Below are 18687 nucleotides of genomic sequence, written 5' to 3'. Positions count from 1 at the left end.
TTGTACATAAAAATTTATTTTACTTCTCTTATAAATATAAAATTATCTAAAAATTATGTAATATCAAACCTTTTGTCATATCAGTTTCTCAAATCACAGTAAGAAATGGGATATTCGAATAGTGAGATTATTAATAGGGAGCATGGATCTTTAGGGTCGTTTTTAATCTCCCAAAATTGAGTTCAACTCTAAAAAATATATAACTTCAGATCTAAAAATTGTCTTAAACTTTGAGAATGACCGACTTCCACCGCCATATTACAAAACGATAAGTCATCATCATTATCCCGTTTTTCACAGGGTCCGCTTACCTAACCTGAAGATTTGACAGGTCCGATTTTTTACAGAAGTGACTCCTGTCCGACCTTCCAACCCGCGAAGGGAAAACCAGCCCAACACAGGTTACATACCTCCGAAAATGCATTTCTCGGGAATGTGGGTTTCCTCACGATGTTTTCTCAAATCAAATTCGACAATCATTGGTTTAGGCCAGTTCTGGATTCGAACCTGCGACCTCAAATTGAGAGGCAAGCGTTCTACCAACTGGGCTACCACGGCCAGGGTATCTAACCCTGATATTTATTATCTCTAGTCATATTTTTTTGTAATAAGGCGGATTGTGTATAGATAAGTAGATACGGTCATGAGTACTAATATGTATGCACTTTGAAACCATGTCACATTAACTTTTTTGACAAATAAAACCGTAAGTCTTATTAAATGTCAAATATGATAGTGCGACAGGGTTCTAAAGTGGGTACATAATATTGCTCATGACTGTACTAAAATTAGTCGGGTAAAATAGTAACTAAATTAAGTATTTATGTATATTTAAAACAGGATTTACATAAAACACTTTAAAGGTACCAGTCTATTGTTGCTTACAGGCATCTTGCGTAACCTAATTTCTTACCAGTCAGTTATAAACTTGAAATTTTCAATAAATAGTATTTTGTACCTTTGACCAACGTACTAACAACCGTTTTCTAAGAAGTTCTCTCAAAACTTCCTGCACTAGACTCGGCCTCAGCTGAACATTTTGGTTCAAGTTGACATTAATTTTACACATGTGAAAGGTGTGAGCATGGTCTAAGAAGACCAGGTATGCGCAAAAGTGACAGCTAACATTTCAAGGTCAGCCCAGCTGACGTCATCCCACCCTGCGTTGCCATTTCGTAAAAATTATATTACCCACGGACAATATTTTTATATTTACTTTGCAAGGAAATTGCTTACGATTTTAATTATTTTTATATTATGTGACAAGGAATAGTAATTAAATACATTAGTCAGTAATTCACTTAATTTTTTATAACAAAATTTACGTCCTTGGAATGTTGGAGATACCAATTTAATGGTAACACAGTGGTAACACTTACGTCATCAAAGGGCTAGCAATGGCGGCTTGTCATAGGATTGAGCATACCTGGTTTTCTTATACCATGAGTGTGAGTATCAAGATGATGACTGACAGAAATGAATGGAAGAGGAATGCATGTTGTGTCGACCCACCTAGAGTGGGATAAGGGCAGGAGGATGATGAAGTTGATATTTACGTCCTGGACTTGAGGACTTTACTCAACCTTCTTTCGTGTCTATATAAGAAAACTGAACTCGCTGAATACATCAAATAAACCACACATTCAAAATATGTATCTATCTACCGAATAAGGCACACTAATAGAATCTGTCTTCTATGCTGTAGACGCGTGTAAAATTCACGAAAAATTGTCGCTTTAAGTACTTGTTAAGTAGGTACATGTTGTTTAAAAGGCACGTTAAGTGACACCACGTAGGCCGTCACTGCAAATCAAAACGCAAATGACATCGCGTCCGCGTGAACGCTCTCATACGTCACCTTATGTTTGAATTTACCGCGTTCCGCTTAACACGTTATTTGTAAGCTATGCTACCCTAGTAGTTACATATGGGTGGATATGTATCGATCAAGGCCGGTGTTTTTCTCGACACAATTGTCTATTTCTTCAGTCTTGTTTCTGGGCTCCAACTCTTCGGAAGTTAGTTCCAACTTGATCATCATTATGGCACCAATTGATACTGGAAAATGAATAAAAATAATATCTGATTAGAGCTTACACGGACAAATTAAAGAGGGCGAGAATATAAAAGACGGATAATGCTAAGGTGATGATGATAACCGGAGTTAGGTGATACTCGTGTGACGCGGATTTTGCAGCAGTGCACTGAGAGGTGACGCGGTGGAGCCGTGGACCAGTTGGCAGAACGCTTGCCTCTCACTTTGACGTCCCAGGTTCGAATCCAGCACAGACCTAAACTAATGATTGTCGAATTCATGTTTGGATCATAAATGATTATCACGTGCTCAGCGGTGAAGGAAAACATCGTGAGGAAACCTAACCTGTGTTGGGCTAGTTTTCCCTTCGCAGGTTGGTAGGTCAGACACGCAGGCGCTTCTGTAAAAAACCGGACCTGTCAAATCTTCAGGCTAGATAAGCGGACCCTATGAAAAACGGTATAATGCTAGGGGGAAGATGCACTGCGTGGTGACGCATTGTTCATGTGCCATCAGCTGATTACATACAAGACAATGCTACCTTCTGGCTGCTGGCGTCACCGCCAACCGCATCGGTGCACAGTGACGTGGGAGAATCGCCTTAAGGAAAACTCATGAAGAGGAAACACCGTAGATCGATAAATTCAGAGTCAGATTGGGTTCTTTTGATAAAGACTGGAAAGAAATCTTTGGGACCAAAAAATCATGGAAATAGAGGAAGGCCTTTGACCAGCAATGCAACACTTGTGAAGAAATAAAATAAATATATGTATACGTACAGGCAAGTAGCGCAGCAACGGCGATGAAGGGCGCAGGGCAGGAGTAGTCGAGAAGCGCGCCCACCGCCAGGTTGGACGCAACCCCGCCCGCGCGGCCCCACCACGCGCCCCAACACACGCCCAGGCCGCTGAGGACCAGATAATGTAACATAAGCTCAGGATTACATCACAATTTTGGTAGTCAGAGGTGTACATCCATCGCAAGATGAACTAAGTCCAACCCAAGACTTACTGAGCTCAGTATCTGTTAGACCAGCGTGATAGGTGGTGAGCCGTAACTGAGAAGGAGCTGATTGTTTCAATACAACGTTAAGTCAGCGATCCTATGCAGTCGAGAAGTTGACAGACGTCAGATCAGCAGTATATGGTCCAGTGGTCAACCGTCGGGCTCACGATGCAGAGGTACCGGGTCCAATACCCGTGGGGACATATCACAAAATTACTTTATGTGATCCCTAGTTTGGTTAGGATATTACAGGCTGATCACCTGATTGTCCGAAAGTAAGACGATCCGTGTTTCGGAAGGTACGTTAATACGTTGGTCCCTAATACTATTTACTTACATAAGACGTGTCACTCATTTAACGGCTCAATAATAACCCTGACACCAGGGCTGATGAGGTTGGTAATCCACCTCTCAACATTGCATAATATTTCACTAACCTTAATTTAGGCGGCAAGGCATGTAATAACAATCGAATCAACAGCACGTTTCCATTCAAGGACGCAGCGTTGAGCGCGGACGCCGCTGCAACAGCAATCTTGTTAGAGCCCACGCAGGAGCACGCGGACACCGCGAGACATGCGCAGGCGCCGACGCAGGCCAGCGTACACGCCACCGCGGCCGCGCGCACGCCGCGCGCCCCGCCCCGCGCCGCCAGCAGGGCGCACGCCGCGTTGCCCAGCAGGCAACACGCGCCCACGATCAGACCCGATGTGAACACCTGAAGTAAGCAAATGCATGGAAAGCATAGATAACATGACGCCTTTATCTCCGAAGGGTTAGGTAAAGCTGTAGTAATATATATGCCTACACCCACTCGCCAGACACATTTAACTCCAATGTACGGGAAGCGAGCTTATTACCATCAACCGGGCACAAATCCTGGATATTGCTTCTCTATATTTTGATCAGAATAATAATGGGTGGAAGATGTGTTGTGCCTGGGTGTCAAGGGTCATGATTTATACCCAAAAACAAAGATAAAAGATGCATTATGTCTGTTATCCATGAAATTAGAAGGCAAATTTTTACAACGCCTGGAAACTCCCACGTTGTACTTAGTAAAGTTCTCTTCTCTTGTTCTATTTTCCGAACTTCTACATTTGTTTTATTTTCCGTCTATAACTTAGCCTAGTAAAAAAAAACGGACTTGTCAAATCCTTAGGTTAGGTAATCGCACCCTGTGAAAATTGGGATAATGCTAGGAAGGTGACGATGAACTTATTCTAGTACAAAGTCAGTTAATTGACATCCCTTTACCTCATCATCCATATCAGCACTACAGCCGCCATTCAAGTTGGTAGGAACAACACTATCGTTAGTGATGTAGTGGCTCTCTCTCCACGTGGCGTTGGTGACTTCAAACAACCTCGCCTGTTCGGGCTGGGCAGTGCAACCTCGTGACTGCATACGAACCAGGAGTTCTGGCAGCCAGAAATTCAGCCCGAAACCTCTGGAAAAAGGAAATAAAAAGACCCTTGAGTAGTTTTTACAAAGTCAACATACATACATAAACTCACGCCTATTTCCCACCGGGGTAAGCAGAGGCTATGGAATTCCATTTGCTTCGATCCTGACACACTTCTCTTGCTTCCTCCACATTTATCAATCGCTTCATACATGCACGCCGGTTCAGAGTAGATCGTACTAAACCTTTTCTAAGGACATCTCCAATTTGGTCAATACAAACAAAAAAAAACTAAATCAAGATTGGTAATATATAAATTTTTATTTTTTTGAATAACATTAACCGATGATTTAGCGATGAACTTTTCCTTCGTGTCTTTTATTTTGTGTGTTTTTATATGCGCAGCTGTTTGTTGATGCACCATAATAAATAATGATTCTTCTTCTATCGTGTGGGTTATGGGGTGGATTACCAACTTAAGAAATCCTGGTGTCAGGGTTATTATTGAGCTGCCAAAATCCTCTGAAATAACTCATTTAACGACTAATACGTCCATCAGGAAGTATTAGCCAGGACTATCGGTTTAACATGTCTTCAGCACGGATCATCTTATTTCCGGACAATCGGGTGATCAGCCTGTAATGTCTTAATCAAACCGGGTCTTACATAGTGATTTTTGTGATACGTCCCCATCGGAATTTCTAAAGATCGTGAGCCCAACGCTCAACCACTGGACCACGGAGACCGTATGTTAATCAAAGACAAACCTTCGTCTAAACTAGTTCATAGATTGAAGAACTTACGCCGCCATATTAGCAAAGAAGACGAACAGGATCAAACTGGATTTCACGGCATAAGTCTTAGAGACGAACATCTTCAGATCCTTCAACACTCCGATGAAGAGGTCCTTGGTTCGATTCTGATCACTGTTCAAGGTTTTCGCTACGAAGATGTCGTCTTGGATTAACTTCTTGACCTGCAAAATGAACATATCGGTGTTTAATTTAAGGCCATATTTCAGCAATTTACTTTTCAAAGCGTCTCGTTTAGGCGACGCACGACCCGAGGGCTGGTAGCTATTTTTGTCAAAGGATTAGTTTAGCTGTTCAAAAGGTAAATGCTGCCAGTCTTTTGGGTACTTTGCCTCGGTGTGATGGAGGAGTTTATTCTATTTGTATACGTAATAAATTTTCTCAATAAAACGAAAAAACAGAAAATCAATTTGCATAAAAAAATCTATATTGCTATTGGACATTTTGTCGACATTGCTCTGTTTTATATGCGCAAATGTCAAATTGCAATATTATTTTTTAACACTTTCAGCTGAGCAACGTCATAGGAGGTTAACCTAAAAACACCCAAATTGACACGACGTGCAATCACGTCAAAGGAAAAAAAAATATTTTCTTGAAACTACGTATGGAACATTGGTGCTAATTCCTGTAAATACCATCTAATTTTATTTTAAGTTATATCTGTCATTTTCTTATCCGCCGAAAAGGAAAGGGACGGGTAATTGACAAGCATATAATTTATGGAACACACGTCAATTTTAAGCACAAATCTAAACCAACCGTCTAAAAATTTTACATCAGTCAATAACCCGACACATTCATTTACTCATTCTTCCTAAAATAAAGAGCTGTGAATCATCCGTCCCTTTCCTTTTCGACGGATATGAAAATGATGGATATAACTTAAAATAAAATTAGGCGGTGTTTGCAGGAATCGGGGCCACTGACGGCCTATACTAAAATCTATTAGCTACGTCATTGCGCCATAACATATCAGTCTTCCAAATCCCTAGCGCTTCGGTGTGTAGTTTTTAGACCCCCAGTATTTAAATAAGTGCGCATTAAATACCTAACATTGTTTCCAGCTGTAAGAAAAGCGAACTGGTGAACCGTCATCTCTATCCCACTTTCCAATGAAAAAATGCAACAAAAAATATGTTAGGTATGAACCGAACCGTGACGAAACTCATCAAAACTCGTGCTACTGTGAAAAAACATAATAAAAAAAGGTGGTGGGCTTTGTTCTAATAGCAATTCCCTCTGAAATTAATGAAATCTAGATAATTCGAAACTATTGTATATGTCCCCATAAGGCACTAGGCATCCTGGAACCAGCAGAACAACTTCCGGGACAAGGAAACACGTTTGTCCAAAAACAAGATTCATTACAAAGAAAGAAATATCAAACTACTCACATTTCATCTTATTTAAAATAATACTAAACGCCTAGAAAAAGTAATCGAGCAATTACGCTCATACATTACAAAAACAATAACAAAAAGTATAAAACGAAATTTCCTTCACAAATACAATTTGCGTTTGGAATAACTTTCGGGATTGGCAGCCTGTTTAGGAAAGACACACATAGTGTAGTAAACACAAAATTACATGAACCCAAGCCAGTAACCCCTAATGGGGTCGGCATATACACAGGTCATCATCATCACCAGCCCATTGACGTCCCCACTGCTGGGGCACGGGCCTTCCCTATGGATGGAAATGGAGATCGGGCCTTAAACCATCACGCGGGTCCAGTGCGGATTGGTGGTTATTAACGACTGCTAATGCAGCCGGGACCAACGGCTTAACGTGCCTTCCGAAGCACGGAGGAGCTCGAGATGAAAACTTTTTTTTTTGTGGTCACCCATCCTATGACCGGCCTTTGCGAAAGTTGCTTAACTTCAACAATCGCAGACCGAGCGCGTTTACCGCTGCGCCACCGAGCTCATATACACAGGTACTAAGAATAAAAGTTGCAGCCACTTTTTACCCACCGGGAATAGAACCCAAACCTCCAGATTGTGAACTGAAAAGACTTCTAACATTAGACCGGAGGCTGTATCAGTTGTTATGGCAGCCTAGTGTGATTACCCGATGAATTTCAGACACGCCTATTTAGCTCCTAATTTCGCCCATTGTTTTTTTAATGCAAAAAACGATGGCGTTTAACAAGAACCGCTGTGTAGGAAGTAAATAACAAATAACAATTAGACAGATCTTACTTGATCAAGAAACGAGGAAACACCAATTACACAATTTGAAGGCACACTAATTCCTTCTAGACGGTCTGGGTCCTCATTTGAGGATCGAACGTCTACAACACACGTTCGAATATTTCACGTAACACATGGACGACCTCCGTGGTTGAGCGTTGGGCTCACGATCCGGAGGTCCAGGGTCGGAATCCCGGTCTTCTTCTTCTTCTATGGTTGTGAGGTGGAGTACTAACCTCATCCACCCTGGTGTCAGGGTTACTATTGAGCCGCCAAAGGCCCCTGACATGGCTCACGTAACGATCATGTGCCTGATGTACTTACTTACATCAGTAAGTAGTTTGGCCGCGAGGGTGTGCTGCCGCCAAAGGATGTTTTCGGGGTACCGAAAAGAGTACTTACAGTACCCCGCTAGTCACAAGTTGGTAGAGTGACTAGGGATCGGCGATCGGGAATTCCGGTGGGGACATATCACAAAAATATCACTTTGTGATCCCTAGTTTGGTTAGGACATTACAGGCTGCCCCATCCAACCTGACCTGACCTGTCTCATCTTGCAAATGACAAGTTTTGATGTGTTACGTTCTTCTATCGTGTGGGTTGTGAGGTGGATTACCAACCTAATCAACCCTGGTGTCAAGTTATTATTGAGCTACCAAAGGCCCCTGACAGGGCTCATGTAACGATTACTCGCTAACATCAGTAAGTAGTAACCGGGACCACCGACTTAACGTGCCTTCCGAAGCATCATCATCTTACTTTCATACAATCAGGTGATCAGCCTGTAATGTCTTAACCAATCTGATCACAAAGATGATTTTTGTGAAATTTCCCCACTGGGATTCGAATTCGGAACCTCCGGATCGTGAGCTCAGCGCTCAACCACTGGACCACAGAGGCCGTAGAAAGCTCGGTGAGGTATGGGTACTTAGGTCATCTTGCGAAGATCGAACTACCTTAATTTGGATTATAATCGTGAGCTAATGTTATGTGTTATAAACTCACCTTAAACTCCTCAACCTTCCCGCTATTGACCTTGGCAATGTACTTGAGGATCTTGAGAGCCTGGTCGCTCCTGTTGGTGTCGGAGAGCAGCCGGGGGCTCTCCGGGAGACAGAGAGTCCAGAAACCGGCGACGAAGGCAGGCACACTGGCCACGGCCAGGTATAACCGCCACGAGTACACTGGCAAGATGGTTGCCACTTCCATCTTAATGGGGATCACCAGCCACGCGAATGCTGTGGAACAAAAATAGTATGAATTAAAAATCATCAGAGATTTCTGCTCAATAACAGCTAGTCGTCAAGGTTATCTTGACTGGCGACGTCAGTCAATCTTACAATCCACACGAAAGAAGAAAGGATCCTTATGGTTGTCTGGAAGAAATCGCTTCAATATTATATATAGCATAGTTAAGAATCTTTTTTTAATTATTTCTTTTTATTTTCAATAAAGTATTTTGGTATTTGTACCTACTTACGTACTTTTTCTGTTCTTTTTATGTGCAATCAGTTGCAAAATTTTTTATCAGATTTGATACTTACATAACTATTCATGGTACTGTAAACCTAAAAGCATCTTAGAATACTTGTCTGAATATCCTTTTCAAATTAATTTGATACTTATCTATGTGGGCTGGTAACATGAACTGCCTATACAGGAGGTTAGTGACATCGTAACGAAAAACCTCCAGAAAACTATAAGGCGAGGATATATGTAAAAAATAAAAGAATGCGGGTGCAAACTATAAGTACAACTTACCAATAAATACATTCACAATAATAAATAAATATATAACATACATTATATAATATATTATTTTTATTTAGTACATACTTTTTCTCGTTTCAAACCAAATGTAACTGGTTAAAACTCATATTATTCTTTTGAAGCGAAGCTAAATTAAATTCGACTACAATATGACAACATAGTCACAATCCGATATTAGCTCATTTCACGAAGTCTCGCATCGGTCAACCCTTCAGTATAGAATCAGGGGACTTCCTGAATCAGGTTACGCATGAACGCACAACTCTTTGTCGATGTAATTTGGTACATCTGTTGATAGCAGTTATGAATGACAGCTGTAAAGTTAAATCGCCTTGACCACGGATAAAACGGTGACAGCCCCAGTGGTCTAGTGGGTAGAGCGTTAGGCTCACGATCTGGAGGCCCGGGGTCGATTCCTGATGAGGACATTGTAAAAATCACTTTGTGCGTGTACTTTGTTTGGTAAGGACATTGCAGGCTTGAATCACCCGATTGGCCAAAAAATTAAACAGATAGCGTGCTTCTAGGCCACGTACAGGCGTTGGTCCCGGATATTAGCCGTAAAAAAACGCAGTGCAGTAGTGTGGTGGAGTATGCTCCACTCTGGTTGGTAGACAGGGTCTTGTGCCCAGCAGTGGTATAGGTTGTATGTCTTTTATGATAATGGAATTTCCACCGGCGCTCGCGGACGTTTGAGTTGAAACTAAGTATTTTTTTTTTTTATGACGTGACTTATTGTAGATTTGCCGCAGATGCCATTATGCGAGAGACAGAGAGAGAGAAAGCTCTCACCCGGTAACTCAGTAATGAGTAAGCGCGAAAAAAATAAGAAAAAACATGATTAAAAGTCCATAAAACTACTACCTACTAAGTTTGGCAGACCGTCCCTCGTTCACGTTGCGTCGACGAACTGACAGCGACGGAGATTTTTTTTTTGATGTGACTTATTGTAAATTTGCCGCAGATGGCATTAACTACTTGGCCGGACAAATGGGGAGCGCTGAGGGTTCTCACCTGGTACAAAATTTAAGACAACAGGCCTGAGGGTGCCCAGCTGGGCGCGAACCTCGGCTCAGGGCGTCGTCTGGGAGGAAGAATATTTGAAAGAATTAATCGACCCTAGTGGGTCGAAAGCGATAAGCGCTGAATGAGGAAGAGCGACGGAGTTGCCGTTAGAGAATCGCATGGTTTACATATTTGCTGTCGCGAACTCATTGATTGTCATTCCATGCAGCTATCGCCATCGGGATCGTATTCCATCCTGACCCATATCTAATCACTACATAGTATAAAACAAAGTCGCTTTTTTTGTCCCTATATCACCAGCCCATTAATGTCCCCACTGCTGGGGCACGGGCCTTCCCTATGGATGGATAGGGAGATCGAGCCTTAAACCACCATGCGGGCCCAGTGCGGATTGGTTATTAACGACTGCTAATGCAGCCGGGTCCAACGACTTAACGTGCCTTCCGAAGCACGGAGGAGCTCGAGATGAAAGCTTTTTTTTGTTACTTAACTTCAACAATCGCAGATGCGGTTTTTTTAATAGATAGAGTTGATTCAAGAGGAAGGTTTATATGTACAATAACATCCAATAAATAGTGGAGAAATACTGTTATATTTGAGGTTTTTAATGTGATGTCGTAAATAATTTCATTTTTCCTCAGCATAGCACTCGAGCGAAGCCGGGGCGGGTCGCTAGTGAGAGATATAACCAAAATGACTCACCAGGTAGCACCAGCCACGCAGCCACGAAGCTCATCCCGACAATGTTGAGGTAGAACTGCCGCCTCTTGGCGCCCACCAGGTCTGACAAATATGTGAACACTAACGTCGATGGACCACCTGTGGACAAATGAAAAACGATTTCATTCATTCATTATTTTTTTTATTTGCAACAGTACATTATACAAAAGGTCCTAAAGTTACTAACAGTATCAGTAATAGGGCATCGCAAATTGACATCGTAATTGTATAATTTCCAAATTGCAGGGGTCTCTCTCTCTTTATTTAAGAGCTCCGTGGTCCAGTGGTTGAGCGTTGGCCTCACGATCCGGAGGTCCCGGGTTCGATTCCCGGTGGGGATATATCACAAAAATGACTTTGTGGCCCTAGTTTGGTTAGGACATTACTGGCTGATCACCAGATTATCCGAAAGTAAGATGATCCGTGCTTCGGAAGGCACGTTAAGCCGTTGGTCCCGGCTACTATTTACTGATGTAATTATGTAGTCGTTACATGAGCCATGTCAGGGGCCTTTGGCGGCTCAATAATAACCCTGACACCAGGGTGGATGAGGTTGATACTCCGGTTCTCTATTTTTACGCATAAATTTTTATGTAATAATTTACCATGGCATAATATTACTTGTCCTATTATTAGTTACGCATAGTATTAATTTGTCATAACTTTTTAAGCATAATTTTGAAACTCATAACTACTATAAGCATAATATTTAATGACAATAATGATATATAAGCATAATTATTATAAGCATAAAAACTTTACTCCGAATAAGAAAAGTTTTGGCAGAACTTTGAACATTTCCGAAACTTACTTTTTCCTTGGCTGCATTTGGTTCACGATTGTGACTTTTTATATTTTTTGACTCTATTTCATGCTGTTGGTCATCATTCAGCATACTTTTCGTGTGTAAGATAAACATGCTGGCGGCGTAGGGGTGGCCCGAGGGCCACCCCCGCCGCACCCTAACCTACTGTTATGCCTTGTAAAAATTATGACAAAACACTATTATTCTAAAAAAGAATTATGGATACCTATTTATATGCGAATCAAATTTATACCAAAAAATATTAGTCCAAAAATAAGGTATACCTAAAAAAACAGTATTCTTAGATGTTATTATGGGAAAGTACTATTATGCTTAAAAACGTTATGCGGAAAGGATTATGATAATTAAAATTATGACAAAACCATTTATGCATTTTAAGAGAATCCCTGATACTCCACCTCACACCAACCCACACGATAGATAGATAAATAGATAGAGAGCTGCGCTCTTGTCGGTGGAGTAATCGCCATTACTCCATAGATAGGGCGTGTAGAACGAACGGTGGTTGCCCCAATCGCCTTCCGTTAAATAAATTGCAAATTATAAATATTATTAAACATTATTAATTATTGTTATTATTATTGGTAAATTGCCGGGGTGGCAAACCTTTTTATGTTTGATCACGCTAGTCTTGTAAAAATTTGTGAAATTGTGAAAAACGGGATAATGTTTTTCACAATTTCACAAATTTTGACAATGCAAACAATTTTCAAATAGCAATATTGTTTTTTAGGTGAATTGCTTTGATGTGCCTTTTTACCCGCCTAATTTTTCAAAAAGGCGCTTATGTGGTTTTCACTATAAGTCGACAATATAAGTACATAACAAGTTAAGTGTCTATTAAAAAAAACTAGTTTCAATTTGCTACGAAATATAAAGACGGCAAGACAAACAATGAACAGGCAAACCATTAAAATGGCATCGCATTATGTCTCCAGTTATTGATATTGCACTAGTGTTGCACCCGACATCAATTTATTTGATTTGAGTATTATTTACTATGGGTCTCGTGAGGAGACTCGGTGTCGCTCAGCGGGCAATGGAGAGAGCTATGCTCGGTATTTCCCTGCTCGATCGAATCAGAAATGAGGAGATCCGCAGGAGAACTAAAGTCACCGACATAGCTCGGAGAATTGCAAAGCTGAAGTGGCAGTGGGCAGGACACATAGCGAGGAGAACCGATGGCCGATGGGGCGGAAAGGTTCTGGAGTGGCGACCACGTGTCGGACGACGCTCAGTGGGTAGGCCCGCTACAAGGTGGACCGACGATCTGGTGAAGGTCGCGGGAAGCCGCTGGATGCGGGCAGCGCAGGACCGATCGTCGTGGAGATCCTTGGGGGAGGCCTATGCCCAGCAGTGGGCGTCATACGGCTGATGATGATGATGATGATCCTGTTGCTATTGAGTTAAAGCTCTCCCCGGTAACTTAGTACTGCGTAAGCGCGAGAATAATAAGAAAAAACATACATACATACATAAACTCACGCCTATTTCCCACCGGGGTAAGCAGAGACTATAGAATTCCATTTGCTTCGATCCTGACACACTTCTCTTGCTTCCTCCACATTCATCAATCGCTTCATACACGCACGCCGGTTCAGAGTAGATCGTATTGAACCTTTTCTAAGGACATCTCCAATTTGATCATCGTAAGTCCTTCTCGGTCTTCCTCTGCCAGCCCTACCATCAACTTTCGCTTTATATACCGCTAATAAGAAAAAAATGTAATTAAAAGTCTATGAAACTACCACTAAGTTTGACAGACCGTCGTTGACGTTGCGTCGACGAACTGACAGCGACGGAGATTTTTTTTGACGTGACTTATTGTAGATTTGCCGCAGATGGAATGAACTACTTGGCAGGACAAATGGGGAGCGCTGTGAGCTCTCATCCGGTACAAAATTTAAGACAACAGGCCTGAGGGTGCCCAGTTGGGCGCGAATCTAGCTCACATACAAAAGCAATATTTGCGAGCGTTGCGGGAAGCGGGAGATTGCATGAAAATGCGCCGCAACGCCTCCGCACCGCTACACAGGTTGTGAGAAGCTGCAGTAGTTTTAGGCGGAATAGACGTTCGACAAAATATATTTATGTAAAAATTGACGGAAGGCAAGAGGAAAACCACAGCCCTATTTTTCCCTAAAGAGTAGCATAGAGAATGCTACACCGACAAGAGCGTCGCTCTTAAATTAGTGATGACGAAAAACTGACGATTAAAGTGTGTCATAAATGATTATCACGTGCTCAGTGGTGAAGGAGAAAATTGTGAGGAAACCCACTTTTGAAGATATGTGACCTAACCGTATTGGGCACGTTTTCCCTTCGCGGGTTGGAAGGTCAGACTGGCAGTCGCTTCTGTAAAAAACCGGACCTGTCAAATCTTCAGGTTAGGTAAGTGGACCCTGTGAAAAACGAGAGATGATGATGAAGATGATGAAAAGGAACATTCCTACTTGGGCACATTCATGGGAACGGCACATATCTGGTCAAGAAACTCTTACCAATCAGGAACCCGTTGATAGACCTGGCAGCGAGTAGTATCCGGTAGTCCCTGACGGTGCTCTGGGCCAGGGTCATGGCTCCGTTGAGGAGTAGGGTGAAGCTGAGGATGTTCCGTCGTCCATACACGTCTCCCACGATGCCCCAGAAGAACGCACTCGCTACACCACCTGAGGAGAAACAATGATTTTAGCTTAGCTTTGTCAAATTTTAATATGGTCTTCGAAGGACTCCTAAAAGTCCAAACGAATCAACTAACGTATACTTTTGGGGCCTTTGGCGGCTCAAAAATAACCCTGACACCAGGGTTCTTCTTATCGAGTGGGTTGTGAGGTGGAATGCCAGCCTCATCAACCATGGTGTCAGGGTTATGATTGAGCCGCCAAATGCTCCTGACATGGCTCATGTAACGATTACTCACTTACATCAGTAAATAGTAACCGGGACCAAAGGCTTAACGTGCCTTCTGAAGCACGGATCATGTTACTTTCGGACAATCAGGTGATCAACCTGTAATGTTCTAACCAAACTAGGGATCACAAAGTGATTTTTGTGATATGTCCAACGCTCAACCACTGGCCCACAGAGGCCGGACACCAGGGTTGATGAGATTGGTAATCCACCTCACCTAACATCCCACACGATAGAAGAATTAACGTAGAGTAACTTGTTATCTATTTATGTATAAAAAAGACGCCTGCAAAGAAAATTGACAATTTTTTATGATTAAAAATTTACAGTTCAAAAAACACTGCGGAAGTGTTCAGGCATTAATATCGTCTATGACACACTGTTACTGCGCAAGAGTTGAATATGACATTACCATAAAAATAATGCTCTAATTAATCATAGCAATTTCAATTTTTCAATACTTATCACCTTTTCAATTATTTATGGTATCATTAGCAGAATAGCACTACTTAGTACATTAAATATTCGCTTCCTTGTTCATTACATAAAACTACACGCCTGAGACGCCTAAAAGGTTGGGCAGAGCCACAAGTAATCAGAAGATTGATTACTTACATTTACGTTTCATATAAAGTCCTCATCATCATTAATTTAAGAGCCACGCCCTTGTCGGTGTAGCATTCTCCATGCTACTTTTTTTGGGAAAAATAGGGCAGTGGTTTCCCTCTTGCCTTCCGCCCCGCAGTACTCTGTCTGACGCGAGTGGGATGGCGCCCAGAGTGGTCTATTTCAAAGCCATACTAGGACTCCTGTCCTCCGCCTCTGGATAGTACTGACAGTTACTGCTGCCCAGGTTACAGTCCCTATAATTTGCCCCTAACACCCTCTTATAGGATTTTTTCGAAATAGTAACCCACGTTAGAAGTCGGCTTTCCCGGTCTTTATTGATACTACGTAGAGTCAACGCATTTGTTTGTTATTCGATACAGCTCCAAGTTACAATGGTGCTCTCTCAAAATACGACTGACGGCAGTTTGATTTGAATTTTTGAACGTAACAGACAAAGTATATCAGACTATACTTATATACTTGCATAGATACATACATGAACTCACGCCTATTTCCCACCGGGATAAGCAGAGACTATGGAATTCCATTTGCTTCGATCCTGACACACTACTCTTGCTTCCTTCACATTCATCAATCTCTTCAGACACGCACGCCGGTTCAGAGTAGATCGTACGTCTCCGTGGTCCAGAGGTAAAGCGTTTGGCTCACGATCCGTAATTCCCTGGTTCGAATCCCGGTGGGTAAATATCACAAAAAATACTTTGCGATCCCTAGTTTGGTTAGGACATTACAGGCTGATCACCTGATTGTTCGGAAGTAAGATGATCCGTGCTTCGGAAGGCACGTTAAGCCGTTGGTCCCGGTTTGTACTTACTGATGTAAGTAAGTAGTCGTCACAGGAGTCATGTCAAGGGCTTTTGGCGGATCAATAGTAACCCTGACATCAGGTTTGATGGGGATTGTAATCCACCTCACAAACCACAAGAGAGAAGAAGTCGATTGTAGTAAACCTTTTCTAAAGACATCTCCAATTTGGTCATTGTACGTCCTTCTAGGTGTTCCTCTGCCAGCCCTACCACCAGCCTTCGCTTTATATACCGCTTTCGTAATCCTATTATCCTTCATCTGCTCTACGTGTCCGAACCAACATAATATTCCCGTCTCAATCTTAGTCACTATATCGTCTTTTAGACCACATCTTTCTCTTAATTTGCTTACATAGGTACGTTTATTCATAATATAACATAGTATCATGCCTATATCCCTAAAGGGGTAGGCAGAGGTGTATAGTATATCATCATCATTAATATAAGAGCCACGCTCTTGTCGGTGTAGCATTCTCCATTCTTGTCTCATCATCACCAGCCCATAAACGTTCCCACTGCTAGGGCACGGGCCTTCCCTATAGATTTATAGGGAGATCCTGCCTTAAACCATCACGCGGGCCCAGTGCGGATTGGTGGTTATTAACAACTGCTAATGCAGCCGGGACCAACGGCTTAACGTGCCTTCCGAAGCACGGAGGAGCTTGCTTGCAGAAAGTTGCTTAACTCCAACAATCGTAGACCGAGCGCGTTTACCGCTGCGCCACTGAGCTCCTCTCAATTCTTCTCAATTCCTCCTCCATTCTTGTCTATCAAAGGCCAATTGAAAAAGGGAAGAAAACTATCGATAAAAATGCACAGAATTGACAAAAGACGGCATGTCAAGTCTATATTTTATGCGATTACACTGTCATTTTTCATAATCGATTGCTACTTGGCTAAGGCCCTGCTTCAGATTGGCAATCGTTTCTTTAAAAATCGGATCAAATGTTCAGGAGAGGTAAGCAGACCCTTTGAAACGCCCTGCTCCCTGAAAATATCCCTACTTATACAGGGTGTTAGTGACATCGTAACGAAAACTTTGAGGCATGATTCAGGCCATGATTCTGAGTTGATATCAAGTGGAATTTTCCGTTGCAAAAGTATGGAACGGAAAATAATTTAGAAAAACACAAATATTTTCATGAATTTTCCGACAGGAAATTCCACTACATATCAACTTAGAATCATGGTCTGCATCATCCCCCTCAGTATTCGTTACGGTGTCACTAACACCCTGTTTAGGTATACATCATGCATCACACCCTATAAGGTTGTTTGGAAGAAATTGCTACCATTTAGTAAGTAAGTAAAGTAAACTTTTTTTTAATCAATACTGTATTGTCCAGTACAATGCAACGTACACAATACAAAATGAATTTCGCCTAGTCATCGCAGCCGTGTATAGGTTTCCACGTAGAGTGGTTATTTTTAGACCGTCAGGTTTTTAAAGTCCATTCATTGGAATAGAAATCCAAATAAACAACATTTCTTTTATTAAATACGTAAGTAAGTACATACAATGATATAATTACCTCACGCCTACCATAGTATAAGAAGACCAGGGGGTTAAAATGGCCAAATCGAAGCAATTCATCTAAGAAAGCAATATTGCTATTTGACATTTGTTTGCATTGCACACTTACCTTTATCAGATTGCAATATTGGTTTCATTGATGAATTGCCATTTTGTTGCCAGACTTGCCAGTGGCCATTTTACCCCCCCTGGTATGCTCAAAAGTGACAGCTAACATTTCAAGGTTAGCCCAGCTGACGTCATCCCACCCTGCGTTGCCATTTCGTAAAAAACAAATTACCCACGACCAATGTTTTTATATTTACTTTGCAAGGAAATTTTGAACATTTAGCAAAAGAGTTACTTACAGTTTATTGTTTTTTTTATATTATGTGACAAGTAATAGTAATTAAATACATTAGTACACACACTTAATTTTCAATAATAAAAATTACATCCTTGGAATGTTGGAATTTGAATAAATGGTAACACAGTTCTAACCAGTTTAAATTAACTTCATAATTATGTATTTTTTCTATGTAACACGTGGATAGCTATAATTGGCCTCTGAATGTTATTACTAACAACCATATAATGTAAATAATAGACTAAAGCTGTTGCTTTCCCCAAATAAAAAAAAACAGTGGTAACACATATGTCATCAAAGGGTTGGGTTTTCTTATACCATGACGCCTACAATCCCTAATGAAATCATAAATCGAAATTATTTAAGTATTCAACGTAATGACGAGCTTTCCAGGCTATGTTCCCCAAAAATAATATAGATGGCGCTGTCTAGATTTACCGTGATATTACCGATGTTCTCATTACTCGGGTACATAATTATTCAAAAATGTAATGGCATAAGCATAATATAATATAATTGTTGCTTGATATTTGAATCACATCATGTATATGCTATAAGTTAAATGGAAAAGAGAAAACGTTTTATTCACCTTTAGATCTGTCTTTATTTAGTAATCTCTCTCTCTCTATTTAAGAGCTGCGCTCTTGTCGGTGGAGTAACCGCCATT

The 18687-nt window shown here is 41.4% G+C and overlaps 1 protein-coding gene across 1 annotated transcript in view; it reads right to left on the bottom strand.

The window, feature by feature from the left end:
• Positions 1-7: 7 nt before the first annotated feature.
• LOC126369943 (synaptic vesicle glycoprotein 2B-like) overlaps positions 8-18687 on the bottom strand; it is a 37369-nt gene continuing 18689 nt past the window's right edge. Inside the window, exons 4-11 of the mRNA XM_050014544.1 lie at positions 14296-14463; positions 10951-11067; positions 8458-8690; positions 5249-5421; positions 4298-4490; positions 3478-3758; positions 2815-2942; positions 8-2058 (exon numbers count right to left, since the gene is read on the bottom strand). Coding sequence (XP_049870501.1) covers positions 1922-2058; positions 2815-2942; positions 3478-3758; positions 4298-4490; positions 5249-5421; positions 8458-8690; positions 10951-11067; positions 14296-14463 — 1430 coding nt within the window. The 3' untranslated portion in view covers positions 8-1921. The remainder of the gene's footprint in view (positions 2059-2814; positions 2943-3477; positions 3759-4297; positions 4491-5248; positions 5422-8457; positions 8691-10950; positions 11068-14295; positions 14464-18687) is intronic.

The sequence above is a fragment of the Pectinophora gossypiella genome, chromosome 10, assembly GCF_024362695.1.
Source record: "Pectinophora gossypiella chromosome 10, ilPecGoss1.1, whole genome shotgun sequence".
In the NCBI taxonomy this organism is placed as follows: Eukaryota; Metazoa; Arthropoda; class Insecta; order Lepidoptera; family Gelechiidae; genus Pectinophora; species Pectinophora gossypiella.
The sequence above is the reverse complement of the archived record's forward strand: the minus strand, read 5'-3'. Positions and strand labels throughout refer to the sequence as shown.